The following is a 16054-nucleotide window of genomic DNA, read 5'->3' as shown; positions in this document are numbered from 1 at the left end:
CTAATTAATCTTAATCAATAAAATTAATCAACATCTGACCCGGAGTCAGATATTGGGGTGAAAATCTGGAAGATCAGAGAACTGAGAGTAGCAGCCAGGAATTAAGCTTTGCCTACCATGTTTTGAACAAAAAAAAGAAAAAGGTTCTTAATGGCCTGGATCAGGTGGGTCCCTGGGTAAAGGTGTACCCAAATGTTACCACTCAATCATCCAGGGCCCTGAATGGGCTCGTCTGCATCCTGGGAGGGGCAAACTGGCTCTGTCTCACCGAATGCAGGAGTAAACTGCTGTTGGCTTTGAAAGGAAGGCTGCAGACTGGCTATTCATTGTCAAAGAACATTGCAGCTGGAAGGGAGAGCTCTGCCTACAGGACATGTAACCCAGAGGCACGCAGCAAATGGGATGGAGCCACCCCAGATGAAGAACAGCACAGGCTTTCTCTGCACAAGAGCAAGAATCAACATACACTCTCTCTACAGACAGAAAACTCACCAACACTCCTCAAAACTGCTAAAGAAAAAAACCAAAAACGAAGCATTAGCGATTGTTAGCAAAATCCTACAGGCAAAACAAAATTTAAAGGCTGACTGATTTTCTTTTTCTCAAAATACTTAGAGGCAATTTGCTGAGGCCATGATTATGGGCATAAACAAACTTATGAGTCAAATTCTTATTCCCTGGAGCAAGTTTTGGCCTATACTCAAGCCCCCAGGGACACCCTGCTAGGGCACAGGACATCCACATTTAAAGGAAAGCTCAGAGAGTACACACTGTCGGAAAGTGGATTTCTGACAGTAGTACGGCTACATAAAATCTGTATCATACATCTGAGAGACCACAAGAGGCACTGGGAAAGTAAGTTCTGAGGCTGAAAAGTGAAGTCCTCTGGCTTCAAAACTGCAATCTTTTAGGGACAAGGGACCGCTAGGTATCCCCTCCTGGTCTAGGATGAATGGACTTTCTCTCTCAGGGAACTGGTCCGCCTCAGCTCATACATTCACTCTTTCCACACGGCTCAGGCAATGGCGAGACACACACCCTTTGGCTGCCTGCACAGAAAGAACTGCGATGGCCACTGGAAGCTCTGCACTTCCTACTCCTTAGGGCACTGCAGACATGAATGGCCAAGGAAGTCTGGCTTCCCAGTTTGTCTGCCTTACTAGAATGCAGAAAGGGCTTTGCTGAGCCTGGCCTTTCCATGCTTTTCCTCCCCATATCCAGGGCCGGTTGACAACACTGGAATGTCCTTTCTTGCTCCCTGTTCAGTCGTCACCCACACCAGTGGCACTCTGACCTGTCTTCCTGACCCAGACGGCCCCTGACGGGCCACTGCTCTGACCTGTCCAGCATCCTGATCCAGCTATGCAGTACCCTCACTCTGGCCACAGCAGCAGAACCAGGCAGGTGTACAACCAACGCCCACTTCTCCACCTACCTCTACTGCCACCCCATGGGAGCCTCCGGGGCTCCCTGGATCTTTGTTTCCTGTCTCCCAAACCATCCTCCTCTCAACTCAAGATCACGGTCTGCAGGGGCATTCCAGTAACAGCCTGTCTCCCTCCCACCTTAAGAGCTCTCTGCTAAACCACCTGCTACCTTGTCCCTCCTGGGATAACCGAACTTGTCCCGCCTCTACCTCACCTTACATACATGCATGCTCCACAGTCGCCCAAACACACTCAGACCAGAGCAGTCTCCTGAAACTGAGATCTTTATGCTACTTCCTCCACCTCACAGTCTACCCAAGAACCTCACAAGATCACCACTCATCTCAGGCAACGCTCACACCCCTTTGATCCATTTACATTTTGCCAGGTGACACATCGAAAGGGATCCAAGGAATGCTTCATCTGAGAGGCCTTTCCACACCCTGCCTATCTGGCAACGTTCTGCTCAGGACAGAACTGCACAACCCTCTAGGTCCTTTCAGCAGTGGGAATAGGTGCCACCACATCCTTTAGGAAAGGACACAGACTGCCAGGGCTTTACGAACCATAGAAATGATCCCTGAAAGTAGAGTCTCGTCAGAGGCTTACGAGTCTAGTGCTCCACCAACTGACCAGAGATTCTGAAGGAAGCTGAGGCAGCAGGAACTGCACACAGGCGGCTGCTTGAAGCCACATTCCAGGCCCACTCTGTGTGCTGCTCACATGGAAAGAACTGGACTATTGATTAGGTGCCCTCACCACTCACTCACTCAGCCACACGCATACACACAGTAGCACGGGGTCCCTACAGCAGCTCCTCCAGCCGCGCAGAAGCAGATCAGATGGCTGCATGTTTTTGCGGTTTTGTTTGGATTCTTTATTTTAACTCCACAAACATCAGACACAGCTAGGCAAGGACCACAAATACCCTCCTTTACTTACTGTTTCTTGGTCTCTTCAAACTTGTGCAGCTTTTTTCGAAGACCTCCTGACTTAAAACCTTGGCAATGCGCTGCTGGGGCTCCAATAGTGACAACATCATAGTTCTGATCTGAGTGACAGAAAGCTTTCCTCCGTTACTCTGGGATCAGGCCTGTGACAGGCCAGCTACAGAAATATGCACAGTACTCTGGGACCCAACAGCCCACATGCAAACAGCCTATGGCTCCCTGATCCGACATCCAGAGGCTGAAAAGGGGCTTGCTGCACCCAACATGGACTATTCAGTAGGAAAGCTGGTGTCTAAAGGTAAAGCTACCTGGGCTGCTAAATGCTCACTTCTACCCCTCCTGGGAAAGGCTCACTGGTGGGTAACTTTCTACCATAAAAACAAAAGGAAGTTGAAGATATATAAGGAAGAGGTGTGGACTCTGTAATTGAAATTCTTCAAAGGTCTGTGGGGGCATGTCTGTGTACAGTGTATGTGTGTGCGCAAGCTTACGTCTGTGCCCCCCCAAGGTGTGTGTGTGTGCACATGCGTGCACACATGTTGTTTTCTCTTGCTGCCCAGCAATGGAGCATATGAGAAAAAAAATGAGCCAGATATAGGGCAATTCAGGGGCCAAGTATACAGAAAGAAAGGAGTGGAACACAATTCAACAACAGGGTAAGAAAATTAAGTACCTGAGCCTCCATCATCTTGAACTCTCATCCGTTGTATGTGCAGGTTTGTGGGAACAAATTCTAACTTTTTATCTGCTTTCAAACTGCTTGCTTTAAATGAAGGACCTAAGGGATGGAACACGAGAAAACAGAGCCATCAACATGCATCATGCAAGAGCAGGAAAGCAGCAAGCTAGAGCTGCTGCTGCATGAAAGCAGGTGTATCTCCACAGAGGCCTAGAAAATTCTGAGTGGCCATTCAAGACAATAAAGGGCTGGCCCTGAATGCTATCCAGTGAGCAGACCAGGGATAAGGACTTTAGATTACAGTAGTGATGAGGCCATCCCTCCTGTGACTCAGTCAGCTCACAGACATGACACACAGATGTGATCTTAGGCAGTGTGATGCCAGAGGACCATGTCAGAGACAACCTGCCACACCTCTACAGATTTCTCTCATGCAAGAGCCTAAAACTGATCTTTCTGGAACAGCACAGCTCGATCTGAAGAGGTGGAAGAGGTTTGCTCCTCACCTTGGGTCCATCAAGATGAACAGGTTACACAGCACTGAAGCCTGCCTGCCTTCTCCAGTACATTCTAGTAAGTTCCCTCACACATGTGTGTTGCTAGAAGCCAGACAATATAACCAGTTACCACGATCTTATTTCTAGAATCAGAATCCAGAATCCACAACTCAATGAGGATCACATATCTACCAGCCAAAGGGATTACGATGAAAATGACAACAGAAGAGGAAGAAACAAAGACCGCAGTCAGTAAGAAACACCTGTGGCTCTCCAGCAGACGGCAGCTGTGTGATCTGCCTTTTGTCACGGGAGTCTGGTAGCCACACAGTGACTCTCAGACCTGCGGTGTGTCTGTCTTGTGACACTACAAGACATAAGACCAAGGCCCGTGTTTAACTAAGATTCTCAGACTAGCTTTTGACATTTGAGAAACTCTATCCAGTAAACTTAGTTTGCACAGATTTCACACTTTCTCGGGAACATTATCCAGCATTTATTGGGTAGGTGCTTCACTCTTCAGGTAAATGATGCCATTTCTCTAAGCAATTCACTCAGACTTATTTGAGCTTGGACCTGTGGCACATACCACCATCTTGTCTCAGCTCTGACTTCCTCTGAGCTAAGTTTATGGAAAAGTTCTTATATTCTGTGTGAAAGTCGCATTAAGGGTTTAAGATTTTCCTTAAATGGACAAAGCACCATATAGAAGGAAAGAAACCAGAGATAAATAATACTTGCAAAGAAAAGAGGAAAGGGAATGAGAAATGCTGTAATTATATAATAATCTCAAAAATAAAATAAAATTCATCTTTATAAAATAAATGTCATAAGAAAAAGAGAGTACTTTGAAAAATGGAAACAATTAAGAAATGAAAATTTCATCCCATTTGGGATAAAAAGAAAACAGATTAAAAAGAATTCTCATAGCTTGAAAATCAAGTATCATTTTAGAATAAACAGTGGCATGGCGTTTTCCTGGCACGCAGGGAGCCCTGGGCTTAACCCCCAGCCTCCAGTTGGGAAGAAGAAAAAGCAAGTTAGAAAAAAAAAGTTGAAGTGTCTGAACTTTACTTTCTCTTTCGAGTCTTAAAATAGAGAGTTGCACTCTGACAATTTACACATTCAATAAGAATGACACTGAATATTTAAACTAGAAAATTACTTTGTTCAGACAAACAGATAACATCCTTTTGGTCCTCAGCGGTGTAAGACCCAGAAGAACCCACATGAACCAAGATAACCTGAGACACTGCCTTGCTTCAACCTATTCTAGAGCAGCTGTTTTAGGAAATAACACCATAAAAAGCCTTCTTGCAATTTACCAATTTATCATTTTAATTAAGATCTGAAAAGCTCAGAGTTGAAATAATTCACACCTACATGAGAATCTATTTTTAAAAACCCACTCAAGATAATCAGTGAGCTTCTGAGCTATCTGGCTGGGGACATGGGATATGCATGCATCTTGGGAGGACAGGACCACACCCACCTTTGTACTGATGGAGGTCAGTCAGATTTTCCTGGTAGGTGAGGATGATTGTCTGATACTGGGTGACAATTTGCCGCCGGAGGCTCTCCCAGCAAGGGGACAGCTCCCCCAACTCTTCCAGCTCACATACTCTGTAAACAAGACACACACATCAGGCCACAGGGCTGACTCACCTCCCCTGGAGTTGCAACGAGAACACAGAGTGGAGGAGAGGCAGCAGTGCTGTCTGTGGGCCAGGCCAGCAGTTACACTGCCAGTCTAAAGGGCAACCAAACAGCCAGACACAGGATGCTGAGAGAGATCACTGAGCCAGGGAAGCACGTGGAGAAACATTACAGGAACTAGGTAAATGCTGAGGGACAACCGTGGGTGTGGGGAGGGGAAGGAGCAGTTAAGGAGTAGATCTGCCTGGGCCCTTGAAGGTACCACACAGGCACTGGCATAGTTCTCTGCAGGATGATGCTATTCTAAGAACAGAAGGGACAGGGGATGTGAGAAATCACTCTAACAACTCCCCTTCCATGTCAAACACACGGCGACAGTCTCACACTTCTGGGAGTGGTCCCATCTCCCTTTCTGAGAGTCGTTGCTGCCCACACTGAGTTTCTGCCAACAACTTAACTGGCTCTAAAGCACCTGCAAAATGAAGGGGCTCTTTCAAGCAGTAATGCACAGTGAAACAAAGCAGGCAACAATAAAAACAAGTCACTCTGTGGATAAAGGCGCTTGCTGCTAAGCCTGCCGGTTAGATCCCCAAGAGCCACGTGGTGAAAAGAGAGAACTGAGTCCACAAAGCTGTCCTCTGACCTCCACATGACATCACGGCACATACGCCCCACCAGAGTGGAGAAAATTAAAACATGAAAACTGAAGGTGCACAGGGAAACTGATTATAGCTATATAAATATGCACAAATAACAACTGTAAGTTAAAATTATGAGAAATATGTACACAAATAGAATAAAACAGCAGAATACTAGCTGGTAAAATTTAGATGAAAGGTATGTGGTACTCACTGACTCCTGCTATTTTTCTCATATTTCAATTTTCTTTTCAGGGTAAAAATGAAAACATCTGTATTAGGATACTGGGACTCTGATTACATGGTGTTAATCACTAACACTGATTTAGAAAAAGGTGTGGAGGTCACAGCCTTAGATAGACACAAAAAAGTCTCACTCTTACTTGGAACTGGAAAAAACATATGCCTCACGATGAGAGCTTTGCTCCATAGCAGGAGAGTGCCCTGAAGGATCATCTTCCAAACAGGACAAACAAGAGGAAAAAGAGACAGACAAAGGGAAGATGTTAGCCAAGCCTCTGGGGCTTCAAGAACACATCCTTGTGAAATTCTTGCCCAGCAATCTGTGAGACAGAGGAGCAAACTAAGACTCTGGAAGGCTAGGACTGCTAAGCAACATGAGGCAGAGCCTGGGTCTGCTCTGTAGTGTGTCTAAAGCATAGATGTGCACACGACCCGGGGTGCTGAGTGTTCACCCGTGTGACCTCACCTGGCTGCATCTTCCTCCAGCAGCAGCTTCACAAACTGCCGAGGCACGTGCAAGGAGAGGACGCTCTCTGCCATCTGCTCCAGGATCCGGAGGTGGTTGCCATCAGTGGTTGGGAACCGGTACATGCGGCAGATGGCACCACCGAATACTGAGGTGAGAACACAAGAAGATAGGCTGTGGGAGAAATGGCTGCAGACCTGCTTGCATGGTTCCCCCTACTCAGGCCATCAGGGACATCAAGCCCTGTTTTTCCCAAGAAAGCAAACAGCAACAACAAAAAACAAAAACCACTTAAACCAAGTCCCGCCAAGTGGCTGTACCTGACACTCGTCCCTATGTCAGAAGACAGAAGTAAAAGTGTGAGGAGCTGGGGCGGGCACACGGTCAGTTACTAAAACCAACGTCAAATGAATGTGAACTAAAGGAGCCCTTCCTTAAGAGATCACTGGCTCTACGTGCTCAGAAAACGCTGTACTAAAGAACAGCAGCAGACAGGTAGCACCTGGGGCATGTCTGTGACACTCACGGTGGATGGAGAGTCACAAGAGAGGCAAGGGCATCAACAGAAGTTGCTTACCTGATTTCAGCAAGGTGTCTTTTCGCAAAGAAGCATATTTGGACCGGATCCCCAGTGCCTCAGTCAAGCTCTCATCAACAGGCAGAACCATCTGATAACAGGCACAGAAAATCACAAGAACACTGAGACTGAGGACTCCAGAGTGCCGGCAGAAATGGGGCCTCGTGCATCACACAAGAGCTGGCAGCTGAAGGTGCAGCGTTAATCTACAGTGTACATGTCGATGTTCCTTCCCGCACTCCACGCATGCCTTTTTCTCATCACATGACTGTCTTCTAAGTTATCTCATTGTGGGTTTCAGTGTTCGGGTACCAAGAGTATCCTCAGTGTTAGTGTTCTAAGCATATTTCAGGTGTCTTTGTATTTATAATGCTTCCTTGATAGTGATAGGCTCTTAAACTAGAATTCTAAATTGGTAGTAGTGCCTGGGTGAGAGACTGTGTGGGCCACAAGGAGACAGAGGATAGGAAGGGTGGGCCCGGGAGGATGTGGTGTGAAGGAGGTGACTGTCTGGGAAAGGCAGTTGCTACCAGAATGTAATGGAAGGTACAGGTCTGCATCACCTCTTCACTCCCACCGCCCGCTCTGCCCCCATCTACACCTCCAGCCACGCTAGTCTGCTCTCGATCCTGTGCCACAGAAGTGGCAAGAGTGGCACAGGGGGCAGCGGCCAGTTCCAGGTCAGCAGGGCTTTGTATGTGAGATCAGGAGCCCTCCCGTTCCACGTGGCACCATAGCCCAGAAAGACCTGGGGTCCCATGAAGGCAGTATCACACAGCAGGTCCTGCGCTTACTGAGCACAGATGTGCACAAAGATATTCAATCCTCCTATTCTTCCCGAGGGAGATGAGAAAGGTACCAACTCACCCTCCCATTGACAGTGTCCAAAGACCGGGTCACAGGGGGCCGCTGGTCTGACTTCTCCTCCATCTGCCAGCCGATCACAGTTATGTTACCTACTCGGTCACTCTCTGCAGACCTACAACAAGCATCATACCTTGATAAGCACTGGTTTTAAGGCAAGGCTCAGCCATCCTGGGGCACCAGGGTCCTGGGAGCAGTAAGGCACCATCCTGACAGGTCTTACCTCTCCTTGGCAGACACCACTGCCTCCCCCTAGACAGTCTCTGGGAGGATGGAGGGGCAAAACTTCAGACCCTTTTAAAGGAATAAAGCAAACACCAACCTCAGTGTCAGATGCAATCTGTGATGCCTGTCCTGGAGCAGATCTTTGACAACGAATGTTCCAGAGCCCAGTAAATACATCTGAGGGCAACAGGGAGGCGCAGTATAAGGATACTTGGTGTCCTTCTGATATGTGTGCCACAGCCCAGGGAAATTGGGGGTTTCCTATAACACCTCCCTCCCACCCTCACCTCACGAACCCATCACAACGCTCAGAAGTGAAATCCAGACACAAGTATGTTTTGATGTAGGTTGGCTCATAAGCCAGTAGTGAACTCAGTCTTGTGCTCACACCTTGCTCAGACTGTTACGTAACTATAGGTGAACGGAGACTGTTCCGCAAACTGCACGTTACTTAACTGTTCCCTGAGATCTATCTTTGACATCATACACAGACAGCTTGATTTGTGTCATCTGATTGATAAGGGAGTCTTGGAAGAAGGCAATGCTGCTGAGAAAGATAGGGTTGTTGGTTCCCTGGAAGAGAAAACAGGTGGATTTTATTTTAAGGGACTGCTTTTGAACTGCCCTCACATTTTCAGAATGAGGAAACTAACACTTTCACTGATTTGCTCAACACAAACGCTAATGACAGCACATGGCAACAACCACAGGAACACACAGCCTGGCAAGATCCCCACCAACTCAATGTGACCCGCAGGCCCACGGCAGAGGACACACTCCTAAAGCTTCCCCACTCAGGAGTGGACTTTCGAGCCCTGAAATGAGTTTGGGTTTGACATCCACATGCATTCCTGGCAGTACAGTTTTAGGTGTGCATAAATTTAGACTATTACTCAGGGCTGCTCCTGTCGGCTGTGTGCACAGGCAGATGAAAGAGGAAATGGACGGTTTCAGTAATTATTTCCAGACTCCTGTGTCTGGAATAATTAAACCTGACCTTTTAAGAGCATCCTCTTTTAGGAGCAGGTTCTAGTTTCTGGATCACAGGTGTCTATTTTCTGGCAGTTTTGCCTCAGCACTTCATCACACCCTTCTCAGTGATGCTGAGCACCTCAGCCAAGCACTTACTGGGCCTCTCTGTACCCGGGCGATGCTTAGTCAGCAGCTTGGATCTAGTCTCTCAGTGCCTGCTGGCCGGCCCCTCATCCCATCTTTCCTCCATGTGCCCCAGGAAAGCAAGCTAAAAGACCTGGGACACAACCTTGGTATTCCTTGTCTACTGAAAATAGGCTTGACTGGGAGACCACAAACCCTTCCTTCAAGGTCTACTCTGGTGCCTCTTTCCACACACCTGTTCTTCCCACTTCTTCCTCCTGCTAAAGTCACCCTGCACCACTCCCCCAGACCCTGACAAGTCACGAGACGTCCCTGCTCAAGTCCTGCAGAGCTGACTACTGTGCTATATCATAAGCACCCTGGCTCAGCCTACAAAGCTTGTTTCTTGCACACACCAAGCAAGATACAGTTATTTCTTAAACTCCCATGATGCTCTGCTACAGCCTACCTTCACATAACTATGTACAGTTCTAGACTAGAAGTGCAGGCTTAGCTGTGAGATCTGCAGAGCAAGGACTCCATCTGGGCTTGCTGCAGCAGAATTCCCTCAAGTCTTACCTAGGAAGCCCGCGGGAAGGGATGCTGCTCCTGTATCCTCCCTCTGCTACCCCAATGCTCCCCATGCGTTCCCGTGCATGGAAGTGACAAAGCAAATTTCAGCCCCTCCCCATGAGAACTCTTGATGCCCTTGTGGGTGGGTTTGGTACCAACATTAGTACAGAGCTTGGCATGAGGCCAGTGCTCAACAAGTGCTTAGACCATCTATGGCCTGACCTGGAGATAGGTTTCTGAGACACTCTCAGAAGGCCTGGCTTCTAAAATGGAAAACTTAAGATAAAATTACATTATTGTGTTTATGTAAAAGTATAGAAATATAAAAAATAAAAATACAGCTTAATTTGATAATTACTCATGTTAAAACTCTTTGGAATTCCATATCAGAAACTTCTATACTTCATACTATAACTCATATACATACATACATATATATATATATATGTGTATATATATATATATATATATATACACACACACACACACATAGCTAAACTACCTAAAAATTTTGTAAACTTCCCTAGGAAAAGGTATATATATAATTTTTTAAAGTGCATAAAACACAAAAGAATGCAAAAACAAAAGTTAGTAGAAACACTGGCCTGGCCCAGCCTAGCAGGAAACACTCTTCCAAGCACTGATTAATAAGCCTCATTCTCTCGTGACAGCAGCCAACTGGAAGCGACAGGAAGAGTTAGGCCTCTCTCTTAAGCGTCAACCAACCATAGGATCGCTTCTTTAAAATAGCAACCAATAGCTCGTCACAACTCATGAAGGATGTGGCAGACTAAGGGCCGCCCAGGACAGCATGACAAAAAGTATAAATGAACTGAAAATCATGGGGAATAACTCACAGAAATGGAACTGAAGCTACAGATGCCCAAGAATGAACAGCCCTTCTGCGAGGACCACAGGCAGCTGTAAGCGTGAGAGGAACCAGCAGCACCCACCTCAATGATCTCCGTCTGCGCGTGCTTCGTCCAGAATGCCTGCGGAGGGGTGGTGACACTCACAGCCACAAAACTATTTGGTTTTCGATCTAGTGAAGGAGTGTGCAGCTCACTGCAAGCTACAGAACCAAGATGTGAAAAAATAATTCTTTGGACCAAGTTTAATTAGTTCATTGCTCTAAACAAACCCAAAGAAAGCTTAAAACAATACTCCCAAGGACAACATGTTCACATTGCCAGCTTCTTTTCCCCTTCTCCCTCCTCACATTATAGGTTCAAGAGAGTAGAATTCAGAGCCAACAAATGAGTTCCCAGGCAAAACGTGCCTGCGTACTATGACTGTTGTGGCTAAGTAGGATAACCCATGAATCCCAGCATATAGAGGGATGCTATACTAAAATTAAAATTCTATGACAAAATATAGCTCTTTTTAAAAGGAAAAGCCATACTTAAAACCTATATCAAATGTAAGATTTCTTAAATGTTTCTTTTTAGAACTAAACAGAACTTGGACCATTTCAATTAATCTGTCATACTTATGACCTCAAAAATACATCCTAAGTCTAAAGCAAGTTTATCACAAAATGACCCAGGGAAGGATTAGTATACTGCACTGATTCCCACAAGTTCCTGATATAAAAATACACCATTAAAGGGGAGAAATAGCTCACCCATTGAACTGTAATATGTCATCGCTAGTAATACATTTCCTTACTTGAAAGATACTAAGGGGCTAGAGAGAGAAGGCTCAGCTGCTCTTCCAGAGGACCCAGGCTCAATTCTCAGCATCCACATGGTAGTTCACAACTGACTGGAACTCCAGTTCCAGGGAATTTTATGACCTCTCTTACGGGGACCAGGGTGTGTGTGTGTGTGTGTGTGTGTGTGTGTGTGTTTACAGATACATATAAAATGTCTTTAAAAATAAGAAGGGTATTAAAATTTACTAAGTCTTTCAGCTTTTTAAGACAGCACATGTCCTGGGGTTAGAGGGTAGTATCAGCTGCACAGCTGTGCAAACGCATCTAATGCCACAATGTGCACTTACAACAGTTAAAGTGGTAGCTATCAAGCTATCTGTATTTTCATCACTACTAAAAATATACTATCAACTCTAATTCAAAACTACATCCTCACAGCCACAATTGGTAAGACGCATGCAAGAACAAGATGGCAGGAAGACAGTAAGGATGAGAAACAGTAATGGAAAGAAAAGCCTGAAATAATCAGAAAAACAGAAAGTAAGGGAGATGTGATGAGGGATTCCTCTCTGTATGCTGTGAATACGGGATGTTCGCCTGTAGCTTAGAGAAGAACAATGTCTTGCTGTGTTCTGAGTAGCTGTAGCCGAGGTGGCAAATCCTTCATGACCACTGTCCCCTGAAGTACCCTCCATTGTCTCAGACATCTGAACACTCCTAGTTGGTGACACTCTCTGGGGAGGTTTAGGAAACGTGGCCTTACTGGAGGAAGTACGTCACTACGGATGAGCTTTGAGCATGTCAAACCTCTCCCTAGTGGTAGCTGCTCTCTCTGCTCTGTGCTCTCAGCTTCTGCTCTGGGTAACATGCTGCAGGCAGCTGCCACGTCTGCCCCAGCATCACAGACTCTCCCTCTGGAACCCAAATAACCATCCTTCTGTAGGTTGCCTTGGTCATAGTGCTTATCACAGCAGATGAAAAATAACTAATATATTGTCCACAACCAAATCACTTTTTTGGCTCTAATTATATAGTACATGCCATGGATATTACTATACCAGCTATCGTTCCCTACCATACACACATTCCATATTAAAGTCACTATTCACTGAGCCAGAAAAAAGTCCTCCTTTCTACTGTGAATTTCTACTGGAATCATCTGCCTGCCCCTGAGTAGCATTCCATAGCACTGTTGAGATTGTAAGGCTAGGGGCTGACACATCCCTTCAGTTTTGAAGGTTTGAAAATACCTTACCACACCTGAATGATGGAAGGGTATTCTCTCTAGGTAGTTATTTTCTCTAAGACCTTTAAATAGATCATCTCAGGAGTTTCTTTGTTTTCCTACTATAAAACCATAAGTCAGTCTAATTATTGCTATGATGAGTACTATGTGTATGTGTGTGTGCACGTATAAATGTGTGTGTGTGTGTGTGTGTGTGTGTGTGTTGGCTGCTCTTAAAATTTCCCTGAGTTTGATCTCCAATCATTCCACTATGAGGCACCTAGAAATTTTCTTTCTTACTTTATTAGTTTGGGAGAAACGCTCAACTTTAAGTCTTTAAAACCCTTGCTCTTTGCTTGACTACAAGTAGATTAAACACTCTCATAGTTTTTGTGAGAATTGTTAGCTTTTTTTGAGACAGGATCTTACTATGTGGCCCTGGCTGGCTGGAAGTGACTGTGGAAACTAAGAGGGCTTCGGACTCACAGAGATCGGTATGGCTCTGCTTCCCAAGTGCAGGATTAAAGGTGTGTTCATCATGCCCAGTCTGTCTTCTGACATACATTCTCAGGAAAAAATGTTTTCCTATTGGATAAACTCTGGCTTAAGCCAAATAAAGCCAAGCCCCATAAGTAATTCATTTTCTTTTCCTTCAGAAAATGATCAAATAACGATAGTTATAGTAAGAGTAGAACTATGTAAGGTCTCTGATTTTCTTGAATATATAATTCTAGTTGATTGCCTTTTTAAGAATTTGCAATGGTATCCCTCTGCTTCTGTACTTCATCCTCCTTCTTTTCTTTCTCCTCCTCCCACACCCTCTTCCTCCTGCCCCCTCCTCCCTCACCCTGCTCCTCCAGTATTCTTAGACAGGGACTAACTCTGTAGCTACACTTGGTTGCTGCTTTTTAAATTCTGTCCTTGGTTTTCAAAAGTGTAGTTAGGATAAATCCAGGTGTAGATTTCTTTGGGGTTTATCTCAGCTCTGATTGCAATTTCAGAACACAGGAAATAAAAATGAAGATCTTAAAATCTCCACAGCTGGGGCTGGAGCAACGGCTCAGCAGTTAAGTGAGCTTGTTGCTTTGAGGCTCTAAGTAGCACCCATGTCTGGCTGCTCTCAAATGCCAGGAACTCCAGCTCCAAGGGATTTGGGTACACATGCACTCATTCATTCATTCATTCATTCATTCATTCATTCATATTCTCTCTCTCTCTTTCTCTCTCTCTCTCTCTCTCACACACACACACACACACACACACACCCCACACCACCACTACTACTACTAATTAAAAAAAGAACCTCCAGAGAAATGAGAAAGCACTTTTAACTGTATTTTCACCTAGAATCTTCTGACCATGCAAACTCAGTGGAACATAATAGCTGAAGGCGGCATGTTTCAGTTCCACAGAGTCTCAAACAGCTTTCCAAAGAGCTTCTCTTCCCCCTATATCCATTTTCTGGATAAACAGTGTGCTTGACCCAAAATGGGGTAACTTGAGGAGGAAAATGACACCGTTTCCAAGAAATAGTTTACACTGGGCAGAAGGTAAAGAAATCCCATGTGACTTTTGATAAATAGTGTTTGCTTAAGTGTAAGTATGTAGAATGTGACTTTAACCAAAACTGCAACTAAAGAGACTGAATATAGAAGAAGGATGAAGAGACACCTAAGACATTTCTATAGCCAGCAAATCAGAAGTAGGAATGAAGTCATGTAATGAGACTTGACCATGGAGGACAGCCTAAGAGGGCAAGGAGAGATTTCAGAGAGTAGGTTTCATACCCACACCAACCCTCACTGCTTTTCAGAGGAGCAGAAGCAAGATGACTACATAGGCAAATACTCTGAGAAAAAACAAAGAAGCTGAAAATTAAAAAAAAAAAAAAAAAAAAGAATAGCTTGTTGTAAAATCTTTCATTCAGAGAAAACCCTGTTAGGGAGAAGTATCTGCTGGACTCTGATATATGTCCTTCCAGGTTTTTTTGTTTCTTCGTTTACTCAGCAGAGTGCAACCTTCAGAGTTTTAACAGACTGGTGGTAGAAATGGATTTACTTAGAAACACATTAGTCAATATTCCTAATAGGATTTTTTCACGTACTAAAGTCGCTGGCATCCTTTAATTCTAGTAGATACGGGCCCTGTCTCATTATTTCAGATGCTGCAGAGCACATTGTAGGGTCGTGCTGTTACTTTGACTAGTCTGCTGGCCAGTCTGTGGTCACCTGATATCATGGTGAAAACCAGTAGCCTAGATGTCACGAGAATGAACAGGAAATGATTGGAGAATAGGCCTATTCTTAAGGTAACTATCATTATTTGACCATTTCTAGAAGAAGAAAAAAAACCGAAACACTTGTAGGGCTTGGTTTTATTTGACTTAAACCAGAGTTTACATAGTAGAAATTGTTTGTTTGTTTGTTTTTCTGAGAATCCCCATCAGAAACAATCAGGCTAAAGCTGTGGTGGAGCACAGCTACTACATATGAAGCCCCGATTCCATCCTTACCACAACTATGGCAATAGCAACCAAAATCAATAGCCGTTTCCTTCAATACTGCAGCTGAAGAGGACAATACTAACTCCTTCTTGGCAAACAAGGAGTTGATCAGAAAAGTTTAACAGATGATGAATCCTTGAAAGAAAAGCTAGGCAGTGGACTGACAGAAGCAGGCCCTCTGCAAAGCTCTGACGTTCGTGCAAGCCAGTACATGCAGAGGGCTGTGCGTAGCTCGAGGACAGAACAAGGAGACTATGAGTGATCGCCTTAGACTGCCTACCCTCAGAGGAGCACAAGCAGGAAGTGTGCCCTGAAGACGGGGCCAGTATGCACACAGACACTTAGCAAAACTCACACCAAAGGTCTCTAGTTCTTTGAGCTTTTAGAAATTTTCTATACAGCCAGGCATGTGGTCTCTGTGAGTTTCAGGCACCTAGGGCTACATAGTGACATCCTGTCTCCAATATACACATTATATCCATGCAATTTAACTTGACCACTAAGTGACCTAGCAGTCACTCTAGGATCCACACGTGACAAGAGGCTACTGCTGAGCAGTCAGCAACAGCAGGAACAAAAAAGTGGCAGCAACGACAAGAACAACAAAAAAGACCCCGAGGAAGGGGAGAATCTGATTTCCAAAGCTGCTACATCGCATTGTTTAAAATGTCTAATCTTTGTCCAAAATTTATGAAACATGAAAAACAAAACACACAAGAGAAATGCTGCTCATATCTAGAAGAATTTAAAAACTAAAAAATAGTCAACAGTACCTGTTCCTG

General features: G+C 45.0%; 1 protein-coding gene across 9 annotated transcripts in view; it reads right to left on the bottom strand.

Annotated features, from left to right (window-relative positions):
* Positions 1-16054, bottom strand: part of Inpp4a (inositol polyphosphate-4-phosphatase type I A) — a 109883-nt gene that overhangs the window by 32724 nt on the left and 61105 nt on the right. For 5 of the 9 annotated variants that reach the window (XM_057751936.1, XM_057751940.1, XM_057751934.1 and 2 more), the window contains exons 5-14: positions 10844-10962; positions 8679-8795; positions 8320-8399; positions 8001-8112; positions 7134-7224; positions 6557-6704; positions 5046-5176; positions 3051-3155; positions 2370-2478; positions 493-510 (exon numbers count right to left, since the gene is read on the bottom strand). In XM_057751936.1, coding sequence (XP_057607919.1) covers positions 493-510; positions 2370-2478; positions 3051-3155; positions 5046-5176; positions 6557-6704; positions 7134-7224; positions 8001-8112; positions 8320-8399; positions 8679-8795; positions 10844-10962 — 1030 coding nt within the window. The remainder of the gene's footprint in view (positions 1-492; positions 511-2369; positions 2479-3050; positions 3156-5045; positions 5177-6556; positions 6705-7133; positions 7225-8000; positions 8113-8319; positions 8400-8678; positions 8796-10843; positions 10963-16054) is intronic. The other 4 variants (XM_057751937.1, XM_057751941.1, XM_057751942.1 and 1 more) reach the window with 1 other exon arrangement.

Source organism: Chionomys nivalis, chromosome 19, assembly GCF_950005125.1.
Source record: "Chionomys nivalis chromosome 19, mChiNiv1.1, whole genome shotgun sequence".
NCBI lineage: Eukaryota > Metazoa > Chordata > Mammalia > Rodentia > Cricetidae > Chionomys > Chionomys nivalis.
Note: the sequence above shows the minus strand (reverse complement) of the source record. Positions and strands in the feature narration are given on the sequence as shown.